The sequence below is a fragment of the Crocodylus siamensis genome, chromosome 10 (assembly GCF_052110815.1).
Source record: "Crocodylus siamensis isolate JL-2025a chromosome 10, ASM5211081v1, whole genome shotgun sequence".
Taxonomy (NCBI): domain Eukaryota; kingdom Metazoa; phylum Chordata; order Crocodylia; family Crocodylidae; genus Crocodylus; species Crocodylus siamensis.
The window spans coordinates 65,030,515-65,050,901 of record NC_143404.1 but is presented as its reverse complement, the minus strand read 5'-3'; the positions used below and the strand labels follow the sequence as shown (position 1 = coordinate 65,050,901).

The window sequence follows — 20,387 nt, the reverse complement described above, 5'->3', positions numbered from 1 at the left end:
TAGGTCCCGTCCCCACCTCACAGGCCCCGGCCAACGCCGTGTCTTGTTTGTGCCCGCAGGGATCCCGCTGTATTTCGTGGATTTGCAGGATGACTTAGACGACTGTGAGTAGCCGCGGGGCCTCGTCCCCCGGGTGTGGCGGGGGCTGCTGCCTGCCTGAGGACGGCCCTTCTGCTCCGGGCGGGGGGCTGGGGGCTGGCGGGGTCTTGCCCGGCTTTGGAGGTAGTGGGAGCACGGGGGTGGTGGTTGTTTCCAGGGGAGCCGGTATTTCCTGTGCTGCGGAGGGTTGTTGTTTCCTGGGAAGGGGCCTGAAGGACCGTATCTTGTTGGGATCCTTGGACCTCAGTTAATAACCTGCCCCTGGGGCAAGGGGTCTGGACCTGATGATCTTACGTGGTCCTTTTCAGCCCTAATGTCTATGAGTCTATAAAATCTGTGAAATCTATGGGTCTATGAAGTCTATGAAATGTAAGATTTGGTTTGGTGTAGCAGTGGACCGAGAGAACTAGGGGCTTTGTGTCGGGTTAGCAGCTTGCTGTCAACCCTGTCATTGGCCCGAAGGCGAGCTGCTCGCTTGACGTAAACCCTGAGTTGCCCTGTTACGGGGAAGGTGAGCCCATATGATCCCGGCTGGCGCTCAGCGGTACTAGAAAGAGGGGTTTGGTTTGGTTTGGTTTGGTTTGGTTTGTTCTTTTTTGCTGTTTGTATTCAACCACCGGGCTTTCCTCAACTTCTTTAGGTCCCACTGATGTGTTTCTTGATTTGCAAATGCAAGGCTTCCTTCAGTCCCTCTTATTGTTTCTTTTCATATATTTCATAGACATTAGGGCTGAAGAGGACCTGGCAAGATCATCTGGTCCGGCCTCCTGTCCAAATGGCAGGCAGTTGCCTGGGGTCAAATGATCCCAGGAAGATAGGCATCCAAGTGTTTTAAAACAGAGCTGCCTTGATTTGTTTGGAAGTAGGCTTTATTAGTGGACTAATTTTGTAGCTGCTTTTTTTTCTCCTCCTTAACTCTCCTGTAATAATGGCAGACTTTGCAATACGCTTTATGTGACATTTTAGCTTCCTGCATTTACATCCCTAATGTGCAGAGTTTACTGGAGAACAGGGAGAAACTCAACCCTCCAAATGTGTGCGCACATCACAAGTTCTTTTGAGCTCAAAGGAGTCCCTCAGATGTGTCAAGTTAGAGACCTGTATGTTTAATTAATGGGGGGCAGAGAATACAGTATTCATTTGTAAGAACATTTCTGAGTATGGGGAAACCTCTCCAGCATTTTAGTTGTTGACTTGGGTTCCTGGCTTAAAAAGAATGAATTGGTTACTCTGGACCATTATTATTTTTGCTTAGACAATCCTTTTAATGGAGAATGGTAGTTTAAAGACTATGGTAGAAGTATGATACGTTTGCCCTCTACATGTACTGGCGTTATATTTTTTTTGTCATGTATCTTCAGCCATAGCATCTGTACGATGCATAGGAAATTTGATAAGGAGGAAATTTTGAGAAACAAGAAAAAAATGTCATAAGTAAGCCCTTAAGTAGCCCACTGGAAAAACCCATACATGGCAAAAGCCTCTGTCAGAGGATGGATATTCACTTTGTATGCTTCTGATTGTTGTTGTTCCTTGTTGAGCAATTTTTGCATTTGAGCCCTATGGTACTTGCATTTCATTAGTGAATGGGTAAATGTTGTGTATGGTTTGCACTTCAGTTAAATTTAGAAAATTCTTTGGGGTCTGTCAGGATCAAAAGTGATATGTGAAAGTAGTAATAGGAAGGATTGTATCAAGCCTACCTTGTGTTCATTTTAAGTTTGATATTATGAGTGTGTGTTGAAGGATTTTTTTTAACATTTCACTTCTGAGTTCAGAGTGACTGATAATAAGTGAAAGACTTGAGTTTTAAATACCTCATTAAAATGCCATCTTCCCTTCTGTCAAAATGACTCTTTAGAAAGAGAGACATCATGCAAATTCTTAGATGTAATTGGAAAAATTTAGGGAATCATCTTACAAATTAGTGAAATTTGGTTGTGGATTTATTGGATTACCAGTATGTATTTCCACATTAATTGTTTTAAGCAGGGACAGAAGACTGTTGCTGCTGTCATGGCCTCAAACAAATCTAAATACCGGTGTTGAGCAGAGGATTTGAAGTAACGGCAGATCAGCTAATGCACTTGTATATCCCTTCACTGGATTTAAAAAAAAAAGCTTAGCAAAGCTCAATACATCTCACCTTAATCCTTTTTTTAGTAATATGGGAGCCAAAAGATCTGGTGCTGCAGGTTAAGATACATTATTAGCATTGAAAATATACTTTGTCTTTTTTCCCCTTTGCTACAGTTAAAAATGAAAACAAAGCTCATAGTTCCAACAAATAATTAGCTGTCAAATTAAATTCAGGTTTGCCAGCTAATTTTCCCCACTTCATTGGGAAAAGTGAAAAATGCCTGTCTGATCTCTTCTGCTTGCAGAGCAAGTAAAATAGGAGTAACAGCAAGTGCAGACTTCCCACAGTTTTCTGCCAGTGTGTCTTGACCTGACTTGGAGGGGATCATCAGTGAGGGTGAGAGGGTAGTTCATGCTCATTCAGTCTTTAGCTACTGTGCAGGGGCACTCAACAATGGTGTCATTTGTTCTAGTAACTTGACTAAAATAGTTTTATGGTGGTTAAACTTCTGGCTTTAGATATAAGCTAAAGTTTGTCATATTTGAGGATTTTTCTCTCTTCAAGATTTTATATATAGTGGTGACAAATAATGAAAGAAAAGAGCATTTTGTACACATCCTTGTAAAGATGAATGAGTGTGTGTGTGTGTGTGTGTATATGTATATGTATGTATATGTATGTTCTAATCAACTTTATATATGTCAGCCTAAAGTTGAGAGAAAGAGATGTGTCTAATTTATAGCAGGGTTCTTGACACTTATTGGATTCTGAACTGATCTTGAATTAACAGTGCCAAGTATGAACTCCTCCTATGAAAGAGTATCCAGACTTAAGATGAGAAATCTGAGAACCCATTATATGGCTTTGACCTATTAAGTGATTTGTCTTTAAGAACAAGGCTATGGAACAACTAGAGCAACTCAGTACCATAAATAAGTAGAACTGCTTCCACAGTTTTGGAAGGAAATAAAGTGGAGATCTGGGTGAGGAGATGCAATGTGTTAAATCCAGTAAAGGTCCCATGTGTAATGAAGAAGTAAAATCTCCCTTAAATTCTAAGGGAACTGATTGTGAATAGTGTGGTTTTCTTAACATTTTATTTTGACAAAGATGATTCTGTAGATTTAATTTCCCTAAAAATATCAAGTGTACTTACTTCACCAGCCCTCAAAGGTGCAAGGAGACTCTTGTCTACCCCATCTAGGGCTGCGCAACATGAAATATTTAAGCAGATACAAATTGTGAGCCTGTTAATGGAAACTTATTTATAGGTTGGCGTTATTTCAAAAGTTAATGTCAGCCATTAGAAATAGCTAGTTAATTAGAAGTAAAATTTAGTTTTGGGGTATAGAGTTTGCTCATTCATAGTAATCGCTTCTCGGCCTCTTGAAGGCTCAGATTGAGCGAAAACATTTACTTTTCTATCTGTGTGGTGGGAGTGCTCCCCACCCCCCGGGTCATTTCTTATTAAATGAACTGGTATAACTGGGTGTTATAAAATATCAGCAGAAGAAATACTGCAACCCTTGCTTTTTTTCAAAAAGCATATATGCACAGTTATGGCTATGGATTCACAAGTTAGTATGAAAATATGAGTCTTCACTTGATTGCCAGTTGTCTTGTGCTTGGGACTCCTATTGAAATCAGCTCATTGTTTGCAAGAACTGCAGGATTCAGTCCTTATTCTGGTCTTTTGTTGGAGTAGTTTCCTTGGAGACTCTGGTTTCCCCCTGCAACACACAGATAGCATCTTAATTGTAAAAAAATTAAGACCTAGGTCTTATTTTCTCAGAAATAATAGGTTTGGTATATCTCTAAGGAGCGCCGATTTGTGCCTGGGGCCAACTGTTGTTTCAAATTTACCTCTGTCCTTTGTTGGAAGGTTACAGTGTGCCCCAAGAGCCTTTGCTTTCTATTATGCTGCCATTGAGGGAGATGCAGTTACTAGTTCTAGTCAATAGATCTGTCTTGGTATTGCTGGTGATAAATTCTCTCTTTGGCTGGGAAAGGAGAAGACCCTCCAGGATTGGAGGTGAAAGGCAGACCTGGGAACAAGGTGAATAAAATGCAGGTGTTTCTTAGCAACTTCATGTTTTTGCTTCCAAATTCATGTTTATATGCAGGCACAAAGCCCCATAGCTCTGTAGGTACAAAGTTGATCTGTGAATTGGTGTCTACATGCTTTAATGTTTGCTTGTTGAAACTGGAGATAATATACTGTATTGGTCCAATAATTAAATACACTCCAGTCTCACTCTAATGTTATCACTACTAGTGGAGCAATTTCTCTTTTTTAATAATCTATAATGGATTTTAATGAAGCTCAGTGTCAAAATTTAAGCTACTGGTGATTTTATATTTGAATTTAAAACAACAGAAATGTAACAGGTATTTAAGCAATGTGAAGAAGTTTTGTGCTCTCTGAAATGCCTTATTTGGATGGACTGAGTTATTGGGATGATATATTTTATTCATTAAACTAATACCTAATGTAGAGATTTACTTCTTCAGAACACTTATAGACCAGCTGATCTTCACAGTATCACAGATGGATGGGTTATGTAGTTGCCCCATGTGAGGGGAAACTGAAACGTGATTAAAGACATTGTCTGACTCACCTTAAAGTATATGGCAAAAGTTCCATTGATTTCACAGGGAACGGTTTTCACAGTGTGGTTTTTCCTTCCTATGCACACAGGCTTATGGCCACTGATGGAGTCTGTGCCATAGCTAGGAGTTTCTAGGTTACATTCCCACGGTTTATTTAAGCAATATATGCTGAAGTATCAAATAAGTAAGTATAACAAAATGCCAAATCCAAGTCAAACCATTAAGGGCAGTAAATAATTACTTACTATCTAGTGGATTTTTTTTTCTTAAGGCCTATTTAATTTTATATATGCAGTGGTCGCACTCCATTAAAAAAATCAGCACTCTGAGATGCAAGGACTCTTGTATATAGTGAAGAATACAGGTTCAATCAATATAGACTTTCAGTTGTGATCCGAGTAGTTACATATAGCATAGGCATGTACGCTTTGTATAGTTCTTAGTGACATGACAGGGAGGTCCTCTTTAATACATTGTATGTGACATACTTTTCAGTATTTCTTTAATAGCAGAGGCTATTAAGTAATTACCTGTTTTGTAGGCCAAATTATGGTTTTCTCCTTTTATCTATTACTTGCCTATAGTCTGTCACCTTCATGTGTAGATCATAAAATCATGACAGTTAAGAATGGTGGAGTGAAAAAACCGTTGTGGTAACATTTGGGGAGCAGTGCTGATGAATTTTAAATAACAACAACAAAAATACACGTGCATAGAGAGAGGAAGATAGTTTGTATTTCTGCAGTGGAAAGTTCCCAAATGTAAATGCACAATATGAGGAAATTTTATTTTGGTAACCGAGCCACTTTGCATTGCCTGCCTTTAAAATAACATGAATATTAGTGTCCTCTAAGTATTTGTTAGTGAGAGAGAACTGTGTGCAAAATTTCTCTAAAAGTGGCCAGTGCTGCTGTGCCAGTATATTTAATTCTTTTATTTCTTCTTCTGATGATGCTTTATTTTCCCCTCCTTTTAAGTTGGGTTTGAAGATTATGGACCAGACTGTGATAGCATGAGGATAACTGCATTCTTGGACATTCCAGGACAGGATAACTTGACTCCACTGGCTCGTCTGGAAAAGTATGCTTTTAGTGATAATATATTTAATCGGTAAGGACTTGATCATTAGATTTTTATCCTTAAAACCACAATAGGAATTTCTCCTTTTCTCCCCACTCTTGTCTAGTCATTCTATTAATATCTTTTGGTATTCTGATACTGACTCTAACTGTGGATTTGAAATGAAGAGAAAGTGCTAAGTTACTGTAACTCTTGTGATTTTTTTTCCTCAGTTGCATATTTAATATTTTTTCTAGTTAATTAAGAACAGGGTTGTTTACATATTATAGTCTCTTTCAGTATTGGTTATCTTTAAGATATTCAGTTTTATTTTCCATTTCGGGTATAGGCATGTTGCATACATGTGTTTGAACATTAGAGCGTATAAAACAAGATTGGCCATACCTTTAAGTTACCCACATCTGATATGTTCCTCTTCTTATCCCCTAATCCTTGATGTGTCAGCAGGATATTAAGGTATACAATATGTTGTCTATTCACAGACAAATTATTGCCAGAGGCCTACTTGATGTCTTTCGAGATTTCAGTAATAATGAAGAAGATTTCTTGACAGTAATGGAAATAGCGGTCAGACTGTCTGAAGATGCAGGTTGGAGATTCATTTTTTTAATTTTTACCCTCATTTAAGAAACTGCAGTTTAGATGTGATAGCCTACTTTGTTTTACTGATAAATATTGTGCAACATTTTGTTAAACAGAAAGGATAGGCCATGCACCTTTGAGCATGGTGTGGACTTTCTTTATTCCTTCATAGAGATGTTTCTCTCTTTGGAGTTATGCAGCATCTGCTACCAACTGAAAGGTGTGGTAGCTGCTGTCAGTTCTGCTATGTGATACTGCAATAGCTTGGCCTGTCAGTGGACCTTTATCTTAGGGGTGGGCAAAATCTGGCCCTCCAAAGGATTTTGTCTGGCTCGCAGTGAGCCTCTTGGCCCTTCCTGGCCCAGTGCAGGGGGCAGTCCCTAGTGCACATAGTGGAGCTGGGGTGGACTTGCTTCTTGGCAGTCCCTTCTTGCTGCTGCTGCCAGTCTCCACTGCTGTTGCTGAATGTGCTGCTGCCCCTCACTGCTAGTCTCCGTGGCTGCTGCTGCCCAGGCACCCCAGCCCATCCGCCCTGCAGTCATTGCTAGGGAGACCAGATGGAGCGGGCAGGCAGCAGAAGATTGGCTTGGGACCCGTGTGGCATTGCGGATTGGATGGGGCCATGGGTGGATAGGGAGCAGGATGGGCGGATGGGGCTAGGATCGCAGGATGGTAACAGTATGGGCCTGGGACCTGGGACAGAGCCATGATCCACTCCCCACCCATCCCTGCAGTGGGCACTAGTTCCACAGGCGGGACATGCGGGGAGCAGATTGTGGCTCTGCCCCAGGCCCTGGCCCCATGCTTTCATGGCCCCAAGATCCGGAGGCCTCAGGGTCACAGGGCAGTGATAGTGTGGGGTTGGGGGTCAGGGGAGAGCTGTAGTTAGCTCTGTGTGATACTCTTACATGTAACACATGTATGTTCTGCCTGCGGAACTGGCACCTGTTGTAGGGACATGCGGAAAGCAGGTCATGGCTCTGCCCTGGGCTCTGGTGCTAGATTCCACTCCCATGCTGTTACTGCCATGTGATTCCACTCCCTACACGATCACAGCCCCATCCCATTGTGAGCGAGGGCAGCCGGTGTTGACCTAGCCAATGACAGCTCACCAAAACACCCTATGTGGCCAAATAATTGCCCACCCCGGAATATGTCTTTCATCCCTGGCTCTTGTATGGAGGAGGCAGAGAAAAAGGAGTATTTTACTGTAAGCAAGATTTAGATAGCCACTTTCTTAAAGTGTCTCAGGTACTTGTGGCCCTCTTATCAGAGCACCTCATAACATTTTAAGGTATTTACACTCGCAACAACCCTGAGGGGTAGGGAAGTGGTATTATTTTCCTGATAGGGAGCTGAGGCATAAAGAGAAATAAGTGATTTTTTTCCTAAGGAATACAGGAATTTTGTGACTGAGCAGATACTTGAACTGAGGTTCCAAGTCCTAAGCTATAGTCCATAGCTGCTTGACTGTCTTTTCATGAAATGCTTATTCCCTTTGCTGGAGGGAGCCGTAGCAATCCAAAAACTGGTTTTCTGCTCTTTGGTTACTACCCTGCTGGTTCTGTTCCACCAGAAAATTCAGAAATTAATGTAAGATACTGTACATAAAAATGTACAAATTTAAGTATTTTAACTCAAATACCTAAAAGTTGGTCACCTAGCCAACCCTTTTGTTTTTTTTTCTTTTAAGGAGTTAAATGTCCACATCTCATTATAAATCAGTAGGATTTGGGTATTTGGCTTGCTTATTTACTTTTGGAAAATGCCGTCTTCTAAACCTAGAGTAAGGCTTCTGAGTTCAGGGTATAAGTATTTGTGCTCTATTGAAATCAACTGGAGCAGTAGGTTTTCAGCCCCTCTGAAGATTATGGCCATCAGTTAAGTGGTAACTAGGGATCTAATTACTCACATGTAGGAATCAGGTTTAGGGAAATACAATTTCAAACCTATTCTCCATACATAGTGTAGTATAGATTAAAAAAAAATGTAAAAAAAACTTCACTCAGATCATGAGGGAATTGACTGATTGGAGAGCTTTACATTTGAATTTCATGAAGTTTTGATATTTAAATCTGCAGCTTTAATATTGCATTAACACAGGGTTGTGATGGTGATTCTTGCTTACATGTAACATGTATATTTAATATGACAACTTCCTTGTGATCATTCTCTTGTACTGTATATCTAGCATTCTGAATAGAAGTTTGAACTAATGTAATATTTAGAGCTTTTTTCCTGTGGTGTGTCTTACCTTTCTACATGTTCCTTTTTTGTATGTATTTTTTTTTTTAAAGGTCTGCCCTCACAATAATTGGAAAGCGAATTCCAATGAAGATCCATTCAGTGAAAATGTAGCTGTTAAACTATTATCTCCTAACCTGTAGTTATATCATTAATGAAAAGGCAAAGGTTAATCAGCATGTTAGTGATTGATTAACCTTCTCTCTCATTCTGAAGAGACTAAATGTTGCCTCTGTCAAGGAAGTACAGCACAGTTATTTAGCCATTGAGTTGTAGGTTATTGCAAAGCACAGGAAGCAGATATGAATGCTTTTCTGCATCACAGGGGTTTGTGAACCTTGACGTTCTTACAGAACTTTGAATATCTAAAGTGCTAAATATTGCTTGCATCATTCCAGTGTACCTGAGGATGTTCTGGATGCTTTTCAGAAGATGAAAATTATCCAGGACATCATATCAAAACAGAAAACCATATGAAAAATAATATGTATTGCTTCTTTTAGACTGTTAGGGAGTTCCACAGTCATTCAGTCATGGGTAAAAAAATGTGTTCCTACAAATATGCTTTAAAGAAGTGGAGTAGTTGGGCACAAAAAGCCAGCTTTTGAAAGAAGTTAGCTATATATTTATGGAGGCAAAATGTGTGTCTTATTTCTGTGCACTGTTGCTGCACAGGCTTGTACAAGGGATTTTTAAGGAGCAGTTGTGCATATCACCATCTTGTTTGCATAGGCTCATGGTTTGGTAACTCAGTGCATTAATAATGTCTGACTTCTGAAAAATATCCTGATCTTCTGGAGCCAGGAGGTTACATATGAGTGTGAGGTTTCTCAATGCTGTTAAATTTTGAGATACTAAATGTTGACCTTTTCAGAATCTTCATTTATTTACTATGTATACAGTTTCACATTAGAAAATGTCATTTATTGAACATGCCTGGTTCTAATTTTGAACCAACTTGAAACAGCTTTGATTTTCTTTATACTGCCAGAGCCAACTGTACGGACAGAACTGATGGAACAGATACCTCCCATTTCTATTTTTCTGCAAGAGAGTCGACCAAACTTTCCAACAGCATTTTCTGAGTATCTTATGCCTATTGTAGTGAGGTACCTCACTGACCCTAACAATCAGGTAGGAAACTTCAGGCTGTTCATAGTTACTTCAGACTGGCATGGTGACCTTTCTTAGAAGGAAATAATAGGGAGCCGTTCTCTGTTAGTTAATAATACCTAGGTCTTAAATAGTGTTTTTCATCCATAGCTCTTAAAATACTTAACAAAAGAAATCTTTATCATTCCCCCTAGATAGAAATGAACCAGGAAATCAGCAATGATTCTAGAGATGAGTTCTATATCTGGCTCTAAGTTTAGCTCTTTACCCAAAGTTTGATGTAAAAGGCTGTCTATTTTAATATCTTACTAAAATAAGTTTTTGTTTTGTGTTGATAATTAATACTTTAGATAGTTAAATGGTAGCTTCTCAGACTTACTGCACTCTGTTCCTTAAAAATGTTCACCTTTTAGTCTTACAGTTCTCAGGTACTGGTAAAATACTTCTTTAAATTGTGTCGTATTTGCTCCTTTTCATGTCGCAAGGTTAGAAAAGCAGGTCAAGAAGCACTGCTGATATTGCTGGAGCAAGACCTCATCTTTCAAAATGATGTTGAAAATAAGGTGTGTCCAATTCTGTTGGACCTCTCGGCCCCAGACAGTGATGATGAGTACAAGGTGGAAGCTGTAAATGTAAGTGCCAGAGGAAGAAGTGGGGTGGGGAGGGAATTGTGTTGTATCCCTTATTTAGAAAAAGGATTTGTCAGTGCCTGGATTTGAGACCTGGACTTTACTTACCAAAGAAGTTTAAAAGTTTAGATGTGAACTGGTTAAGTGGAGTCTTTGTGCAGTTCTTCTTGTACTGTCACTGTTTCTTATTTCTTTTATTATGCATGTTCTTCCTTATAAAGGAAGACCTGTTTCTCAGTCCTTCCCAGTACCACAAGGTGCTATTCAGAACTCCTGTTTCAGATTATGGCCATGTGTTTGTTGTGAGATCTTTTTTTAAAACGGAGACATGGTCAAATATAGGTTCCAAATGGGCTACATTAACGTTATAGAGTAACTGGCCTTAAACTGTTACAGAGGGATATTTTTCTATATTTAAAGTCACTGGGAATAGGGCTTTAACAAGAACTGTGTGGAAACTAGTGTTCCCTCATCTGAAGCTGCAACAAGAGTCAACCTACAGTCTAAGAATAATGCTGACATTACAGGTAGCTGGCATGCACGCACACACACGCAGATACATGCATGCACACAGAATGCAAGCAACAAAAGCTGTAAATTAGAAGTTCAGCTAAATACATAGAGAGATAAACAAGTGTTTGGCATTATTATGGAAAGATTAGAATCGGAGAGGTCATTTTTATTTTCAAGCTGCTAAAAGATTGTTAAAATCTAGGGGGAAAAATAAAATAAAGCCACATGATGAAGGTGCTTGGCAGCTTTCTTTAATTTGTTGCAAAGGTTGTAATTTTTGCAAACAGGTATTTTTTTTTTCAAGTTTCAGTGACATAAATTTGGGCTGAAGGTGCCTCAGGAGATCGAGATCATATCTAAACCATTCCAGTGAAGTGTTTGCTTAACTTGAATTTTAAAACTTTCAGTGATGCACTTTTTGCCATCTCTTGAGGGGTAATCTGTTCCAGTACCTAACAACCCTTATAGTGAGGGTGTCTTCCTAACATGCAACCTAAATTCCCCTTATTGCAGTTTAATCCAAGTACTGCTTGTGGACACAGAATACTTGGTTGTCATCCTCTAGAAAAATCTTTCTGTATCTGAAGACTGTTTTTTCCCCCCCCACCCCCCCCCCTTAGTCTTCTCTTCTCCAGACTAACTAATCTAGAGGTTCTTCTAACCTCTCCTTATATATCATGTTCTGTAGGCCTCTGATAATTCTTGTTGCTTCCTTCTCTTTCCAGTATACGCATGTCTGTCTTGGAAAGGCAAGTGAGGTGTAGGACATAGGGTTCCACATGAGCCTCATCAGTGGTGCGGGCTCTACATTAGGTCTCATTAACTTTGCAGAAAATTTTGAATGATTTGGAAAGTCTTTAAATCTCAAGACTTTAATCAAGAATGCTTAATGAAAAAAACATTTTCTATTTATTTGTGAGAACTCAAATTTGGTTCTATGAACTATAAAGGTGTGTGACTACCTGTCAGCACTTGACTTGTAAAACAGCTTTACTATCTAAATTGCCTTTGTTTGGCAGATTTCCAGGGTGACATTTGGCTATCAGATGTTTTTCTGAAGGTTTGACCATTGCACAAAAAAAGGGAATCATGGAGTTTTTATTTGACAATTTGTTACAAAATTCAGAACATTCCGAGGACTGAGGACTATTTTTATAGAGGGAGAAATATTTCTTTGAAAATATTAAATTAAAATGTTTTCATGCTCTGGTAATCCAACAGTCTTTGGCTCAGCATGTGATTTTTCAGCTTCATCAAACACAGAGCTATTCAGTGGAAAGATGTGTGCAAAGCAGTGGGTTCTACTTCTGCCAAACTTTTCTCTAGTTGCAAGTGCAGGGGTCTTCATGCATTATACTGAAAAAGCATCTGTGTCTAAAGTGAACGCTACTGATAATCTGTGGTTTATGGTTACATTTGAAACTAACTGCTTTTCAGGTAAAGGAGCTCAAATCTAATGAATGCATGATTTTTCTTTTTCTTTTCTATGAGCCAAAATTTTTATATACGGGCAGGTAATTGAATGTGAATTCCAAGAGGTGTGCCCTAGGTAATGTATATAATCATGTTGCCTTATTTTTATGAGCTTAATCCTTCTTTCCCCTTCTCTCCTATTGTTTGGCAAACTTGTTTATTGTATTTTTGTCTTCTTATCCTGCAAACAGCTATGCCTCTTTTAAATTTCAAGCCTTGCTGAAGCCAGGGAGACTACTTGCATGCTTAGCATTAAGCATGCAAACACACTGTTTTCAAGAACATGGTTTTGTAGGGTTGTTGGCACAGTAGGGCACTTAACACTGTGACAAAAATATTGAGGTTACTTACAGATGTGGAAAAAACCAAACAAGCGGTGCTTTACTTTCAGCTCCATGCACCCCTGTGCCGAGTGCAGCATATGCCCAGAAGATGCGCTGCCGTAGTTTGACCTGGCTTGCCTGGCATCTACATAGATTGCATGTTCCAGTGGGGCTTTTTGGCAGTTTTATGTAATAGCTGGTCGAATCAACTCTAGCTAAAAGCCCCAAAAAGCACTGCTGAAGTGCGCAATTTATACAGAAGCTGGGCGAGTCATGTTGAACTAATGTGCTTCCTCTTCCAGTAAAACATTGTTTTGTTTGGTTTTTGTTTTGTTTGTTTTTATTCTCAGCTGTCAGGAGCCAAAAGTGTAGTGCACGCTATAAAACATGTAGCGCACACTACTTCCTAGTTTGAGAATGCCTGTATAAAGCAGTGTACATTATCTTCTAACTAACTTATTCTGTGCTGTCATTTTACAGTTTTCCTGCAGTCTGTCTGCTGGTGCAGAAGTGTTATGCTCAGGCACAACAATACTTTATCTATTGTTTTTTTATTTAAAGCTCCTGGGAACATGCTGCATATATGAGTGCATGAAAATAAATAAGGGAAAGAAACTTTAAAATATGTTCATGTTTTGTATTTTAGGAACTAGTTAACTTTTGCTTTCAAAACTCACCTTTTAGAAGTAAACTAGAACCAAAATTGAGTACTGTTTTGTTTTTTCCCTCTCCTTGTTTATAGATCATCTGTAAAATGGCTTCTATGTTGAGCAAAACAACTGTTGAACGCATACTTCTTCCCCGTTTCTGTGAGCTGTGTGGCGATGGGAAGCTGTTCCAAGTCCGTAAGGTTGGCATGGCTAGTTTCATAACTGAACTCTTTCAAACACACTTACATGGTCTCACATTTAACATCTGTGCAAATAAGCTTTAAGCCTGCCATTGATGGGTAAAATGATTTTAGATTTGAGCTATGTTTCTTATACTCCTTTTTTTCTACACTGAAGAACTTCCTTATTTGCTTGAATTATGGCGCTCATGGGGTGATTGATACTAGTTGGAATCTTAATTCAGCAAAATATTCAACTTTAATCACCAACTCAAACTGGCCAAAATTACAGTCCTGTCAGTACATCTGAGCCCTGATATGTATGTAATATCTTTTTCTTCTGCACCATTTTTGGCAGTCTCTGCTCAAGTCATTCAGATATTCAAGTGACAAGTTCCTTCAGACCATCTGGAGCTGATTGAAATTAATAGGACTTTTCACAGATGCGTTGATTCACCCAAACATTGAATTCAGTGATACCATGCATGGACTATGGAGGCCTACCTAAGGAATCTGTATCCAGGAGTGAGGCTTCACTGCTTGCAGGGTTTACTTGCATGATTAAGTTAGAGAAACACACACAAATTATCAAATACAAATTGATACTTAAGGACTAAAATATGGGGTGAAATTTGCCTCCCCCTCCCCTCTTCCCCCAAATCCACAGCAAAAATCAAATTAATCTTAGTGGCCTTCAAGTTCACCTATAATTTCCCCTCTCTTTTCAGATTTGTGCAGCCAACTTTGGTGATATCTGTAATGCAGTTGGACAAGATGCCACAGAGAGGTTTTTGGTATGTAAACCTCAGAGGCATAATTCAAAGGATTTGTATTTTGTGTGAACACAACCTATAATCATAGTTGGCGACTTTCTGCTATTCGTTGGCTATTTTCCTGTTACTAGACTGGTTAAAAATTGCTAGTTATTCATCTCTTTGCAAAGGTTTCTCTTCAACAAAACTTAATGTGTGACTTGTTTGGACCTAGGGCAGTAGTTCCAAATGAGACTCCAGGCTGGGATTGAGTAGCAAGACTTTACTTTTCAAATGGAAGCACAGCTGAAAGCCCATTGATATTTTAAAACTTATCTGACTGTGCCACTTCTTGCCCAATCTGGAAGGAATTATGTTCACAGCCTTAATAAGTTAGCGTTATGCCAACATGAGCTTTAAGAAAAAATAACCTTTTTATTATTTTTTGTCCTTCTCTAACCTATTTAACTTGAATGATAGTCTAGGCTACACTGAAATGAGTGGGGTAAAAAGAGTTTTTAGTTTTCAATTAATTTATTCTTAGACATTTCTTCCACATCCTTCTCCTCTTCTTCTCCCTTCCCCCTCTTATGTGAACTACTGTCATCTATGCTGTCTAAGTTGCAGTTTCTGTTTGATTAGTTATGGTTTCACTTTTTTTTGGCAGATTCCAAAGTTTTTTGAACTCTGCTCTGACAGCGTTTGGGGAATGCGTAAAGCATGTGCTGAGTGCTTTATGGCAGTGTCTTACACTACTTCCCCAGAAGTTCGGAGGAGTAAGCTGTCACCCCTCTTTATCAATCTTATCAGCGACCCCTGCAGATGGGTAAGGAAGGAATAGGTTCATTGACATACCTGTGACTTAAACTTAAGCAAACACACTTTTCTGTTTCAAATAGCTTCTAAGGGGCTTGATTAGTGGTGACTGAGTGCTAAAGGTTTCCATGTCCACATGAGGAACCTGTGGAAATTCTTAGTCATGGATCTTCAAATGGAGAGTATTGGAGACCACAAGCCTGTAACATCCTATATACCCAGTTTCACACCCACCCACCCTCATAGATTTGTAGAATTTAATGCTTGGGTAATTAGAGAGCAAGGTCCAGTGTGTAGGCTTGTTGGTTGCCATCAAAAACTGAAAGCGGAGGGTGTTAGGATCACAGTTAAACATTTTAGTATTCTTCTTGATTTCTCTGTTTTAGAAATGTAAGATGCCCTCCTTAGGGGTTTGGTGTCAAACTTTGGTTGCTCAAATTTGAGAACAGTGCTTTTAAAAAATTATGTAGGAATAGAAAAAGAACTTTCATTGTAGTATTAGTGGGAATGTGGGATTTGGCTTAAGCCAGTGAAAAAAATGATTTTATTTGAATCATGCAGTCATTTTACAGGTAAATGATTTCTATATTTTAGGCACACACTTTACATCTTAAATCCCTTTGATCTGTTGCCTAGCCTTTTCCTTATAAATTCTATTATTAAAAGTAATATATGAAGCAAAGACCTGCTAAGTGGTGAATTGCAATGCCAAAACCTTTTCTTGTACATTACTATTTAATTCAGTAACAGAAAAGGTTGAACCAAGTTCCATGTTTCAGTTTTAATAGTATGGTAGCAGCACTACTACTGAATATATCACTGTTTTTGTTGTTGTTGTTGTTTTTTATACTACCCCAGGTTCGGCAAGCTGCTTTTCAGTCTCTTGGTCCATTTATTTCTACCTTTGCAAACCCTTCTAGTGCTGGTCTTTACATTCGGGAGGATGGGACATTGAGTATCCGACCAGCAGCCCAGGATGGCGCTTCCAATTCTTGCCAGGCAGGCAGTATTTCAAATATACCATGCTCCAGTGCAAACAGTTCATCCCCAAGGTAAAACCTTTGAGGAGGAGAGAGAAACTGACATGATCCTTTTCCTGCAGTTCTGCAGTTTTAGTTGTTGTGGCCCTGTGTGCAACACAGGACTAATATAGGGACTTGATAATACAGTTTTAATAACGGTATGAAATGTGGATAACCTGAGTCTTTTGTCTTGGCATGTAATTTAATCTAGTCTATGCTTTTAATGTTTCTTCACTAATTATTTGGGAAGAGGAGAGTTGTATTGTATTAGAGGTAGAACAATTAGAAGTAGGATTTATCTCAAATATAATAACTACAAATATTTTAATTGCTGTTGTCTCTTTATAAAGCATTTACCTGGAAAGTGTGGTCTTAGGACTTTTTTATTTGTTCTGCTAATCATGCATCTCTGTTATTAGTTCAGAACAACCAATGGAAGTAAAATCAACTGTACTTCCCTCAGTGAGCGATTCTGAAGTCAACCCTTTGCTCTGCACTCAAATCCCAAATAAAGACACAGAGGAAGCAAGTTCAGAGAGCTGTGCTAATCCCAAAGAAGATCTAACTAGATTGTCTCACGGTGACAGTATTGCTGCTTGTGTAATAGAGGGCATTAAAGACTGTCAAGTCAGCAACTGCCAGGGAATGAACTCAAGGGTCCAGTCTGCTGAGGATGTGTTTAATACTTTCCTATACTGGCGCCCACCTCTCCCTGATATAAGCCAGGATTTGGAGTTGCTTCAGTCCAAGACGGAGATGCATAAAGATGGCTGCTCTGTATCAGAGGCTTTGTGTAATAACTGTGTTGCTAGTAGTGAAATAAAAAAGGTGCTGGAAACCTTGCAGGAGCACATGGATGATCCAGATGTTCAAGGTAAGAGCTTACAATAGTAGAGCATGGCTTCTGCTTCCTCAAAAAATTTCCTACACTCTTCACAGTCCTTTCTTGCAGCAAGCTGTTTTCTGGTCTGGGACTCGTTCAGTGATGAGAATCTCTTGTATGTCATTTATTTTGTTCCAAGCTTAGTTTGTCATGCATCATGTTCTCCCCTACAGTCAAATTCTCTTAAAGGTGTTCCTGGTACCTGAGGTCAGGAAACGAGATGGAACCTAGCTACGGAACCCAGGTCTGTCACATGGCAGAGCAGAGCACTTCCCAGAAATCACCGTGTTGGCTGTGAGCTCAGGGAGAAGCTAGTGAGCTGAGGCTGATGACAACTAAGGTGGACTAGTGAGGTGGGGAGTGATAATGCTCCAGGAAATACGAATGTGCCTGTATGGTTTTCAGAGCCTCTGCCTTGGTTTTTGTATTGTTTTCTTATGCACACCTGCAGACCAGGCATATAAGGTGCTGAAACTTATAGCAGGCTGGCATGTATACTTTCAGAGCCATCTCCCTCCCACCATGCCTCTTATCTGTTACCAACTTGTTGTCTCATCCCAATGAGCTAAATACTGCTGTATGAGTATTTTGAATCCCAACCCTCCTGGATGGGAGTCAAACCTACATGAAATTGGAGACTCAGTCTGACTCCACACCAGATTGACAGCAGTTAGCTTATGAGCAGTGCACCCACATTTTTACTGTGTGTAGAGAGCTCCATGTCACCAGAGGTGCAGATAAAAATGTTGATGGGGCATCCGGAAACTGAAAATGAGTTTGTTGCAGCTAGAGAAAGGAGATAAGTAGGCGGCTATCCTATTTGGGAGAGTGATAGTAGACAAAGGGAATGGGATTAGAGAGAATAAACAAGAAAAGATGAAGGCAGAAAGCAAGCCGAATACAAAACATCAGAGAACAAAATAAAGAGCTCTGGATGAGGAGGGAGATTAGATGTAACAGGAGAAGACCAAGAGAAAGTTCCACTTGGAGATGAGATGATGAGATCATGAGTTGAGAGATGGGTGGGGAATTTAATTCCACGCAGCTTAACCAGTGTACCTATATTCCAAAAGATACATAATAAAACACATTGTATAGTTTTAAGGATAGGATAGTCTTTTGCTAATTAATGTTGGAGTCTGTCAGAAATCTATTCAGGAGATAGAAATAGTAACTGTTATGCTTTTGTTGAAAATGTTAGTGCTTCCAAGTCTCTGTTTATCTTATCGAATAGTTGTAGCCCGTTTGTGCTGTGTGTACATTAATTTTCTTACACTGTTAGCCTCTTATACGGCATTTGATTTTAATTTAGGAATAAGTAATTGTAGCTTTAAAACCAAGTGCAAGGAAAATTTTACTGTGTTTAAAGGAAAACTTTAAGCTGAAATCCCTTCACTTAATAACAGCTCAGGTTCAAGTCTTGTCTGCTGCGCTCAGAGCAGCTCAGTTTGATTCCATCCGAGATCATGAGACCAAACCCAGGGAAGAGACTGGTGGCAAACTTCAGAAGCAGATATCTTCTTTGGATGCCAGCATCGCCAGAGTAGAGAATGCTTCATCCTCTCCATCATCCCATGATGACATGATTGACCAAACTACTACCAGTATGATGAAAAGCACAGTAAGTATACAGTCATGCCTCATAGATAGACAAGTGGACTTTTGATGATAGTAATAATGTTTACCTCTGTTTATATAGCTCTTAGCACAACAGTATCCCAGTCCTGATATCTGAGAACTATTATGGTAATAATTATCCCATATCACTTAATAAATATCACATTTTAATTTTATTCAAAGCTCTTATTTATATAAGGGGCCTAAGTAAGCTAAGAACTAGTAGGTTGTGGTTTTTATAAATAGTCTTACAGGAATATCATGTGCAGCAAACCAAATAGTGTTCGTCCTTCCTGTATCTAATCTAAAATTAGCCACTTATCTTTAGGCAGGAGGCTGAATCAGTCGATGACAAAGTGCACGCTTCCTGCCTTACTGTTTTACGATGCTCTTGATATGCATATGAGGGTAAATAGGAAAGCTTTTGCACAGTGCTTAGTTTTGTCTTTAGCTAAAGCTAATGCATAGGAAGTTACTAATGTCCTACATGTCCATCAGAATAACATCTTCAGCACTTGTCAGTAGGAAAATTAAAAGTAATAACTTGGGGAAATACCTGAGGTGCTCCAAAATGCATAAAGATTTTATAGGCGTATTGGCTTTCCTGGAGCAGCCACTGAGCTGTTTTGTCAGTATCTGTTAATGCACAGAAAAATAGCACCTTTTCAGAGTATAATTAAAAAACAAACAAACCCAGCTGTATTCCAGCATTTGAACACTGACAGATCCTTTGCAATGTTACCTAATAATAAAATATCTTTTTTTTTGTAAAAACTAGTGAAAATAGTCTTAGTGTCACCCAAAACAAGGTAGAGAGTAACATGGCCTTACATGAATAATATTTTCTCATGGTTACTTATGGAATTGGACTGTATTTGGCCCTTGGAAAGCTGTTCTTTGATGGAATTGCATTGCCTTGGTGTGATGCTTTGAGAGATCCCAACCACCAGTTCTGTAATGGAAATATATAAGCATAATTCTTTTGCAGGACTCTGAGGAGCCACACAATGGGACCAGCAACTTTTTAAAGAAAGAACAAGATAATCCACCCTTTGAAGACGATAAATCAAAGTTACAGGTGGTTAAAGTTGAACTGTCTGTGTGATGTGTGGCTCTTTGCTTAATTAAATTACACTTCCCTGTCTGAAGCACAATAATTTAGGAGCACTGCATCCAATCACCTGCAAAATTTTTTGTAGGCATCAGTAGGCAGAATCCTAGTGATTCTGATAGAAACTGGGAAGCAAAAAAAGCCTGATTTCAGCAAAATCCATATTTTCTGCACCAGGCAGGGGGATTTTTCTTATGCCCTGTGCTGCTGCCTGTGTCATAAGCAGAGAAATGTTTTGAGTTCCAAAGTGCAAAAGACACTCGGAAGTGCTGTGAGGAGTCTAGTTGCTGCATAACTTGATTCAGTACCCAGAATGATATTGTTCAAGGATGAAGTAATGTTTCAGCCTTTACTAAAATGTTGATAATGTAACAAAGATTGATGTTGTTTCCTGCTGTTGTACCTAAGCTGGTTGACAAGTCACTGACATGGTGACTTGTCCTGTAGTTTAAGATGGCTTGTGTCATTTGCAGGGTGTTCAGTTACTTTGTTATACTGTCCTGGCTTGTTCCCTTGGTTCATTTGCCATCTGGTTGGAGGCACAAAAGAGAATGCTGTACTAGGACAGATGTCTTTCCATACTGATGATCTGTCTCCTTGTTTAATTTATT

At 39.3% G+C, this 20,387-nt stretch overlaps 1 protein-coding gene across 3 annotated transcripts in view; it reads left to right on the top strand.

The window, feature by feature from the left end:
* LOC149856735 (serine/threonine-protein phosphatase 4 regulatory subunit 1-like) overlaps positions 1–20,387 on the top strand; it is a 32,743-nt gene that overhangs the window by 389 nt on the left and 11,967 nt on the right. For 2 of the 3 annotated variants that reach the window (XM_090020765.1, XM_090020763.1), the window contains exons 2-13: positions 60–104; positions 5,767–5,899; positions 6,352–6,458; positions 9,687–9,829; positions 10,294–10,440; positions 13,489–13,596; positions 14,304–14,369; positions 14,995–15,153; positions 16,002–16,195; positions 16,585–17,039; positions 18,455–18,669; positions 19,654–19,743. In XM_090020765.1, the coding sequence (XP_089876891.1) occupies positions 60–104; positions 5,767–5,899; positions 6,352–6,458; positions 9,687–9,829; positions 10,294–10,440; positions 13,489–13,596; positions 14,304–14,369; positions 14,995–15,153; positions 16,002–16,195; positions 16,585–17,039; positions 18,455–18,669; positions 19,654–19,743 (1,862 nt within the window). The remainder of the gene's footprint in view (positions 1–59; positions 105–5,766; positions 5,900–6,351; positions 6,459–9,686; positions 9,830–10,293; positions 10,441–13,488; positions 13,597–14,303; positions 14,370–14,994; positions 15,154–16,001; positions 16,196–16,584; positions 17,040–18,454; positions 18,670–19,653; positions 19,744–20,387) is intronic. The other variant, XM_090020764.1, reaches the window with a different exon arrangement.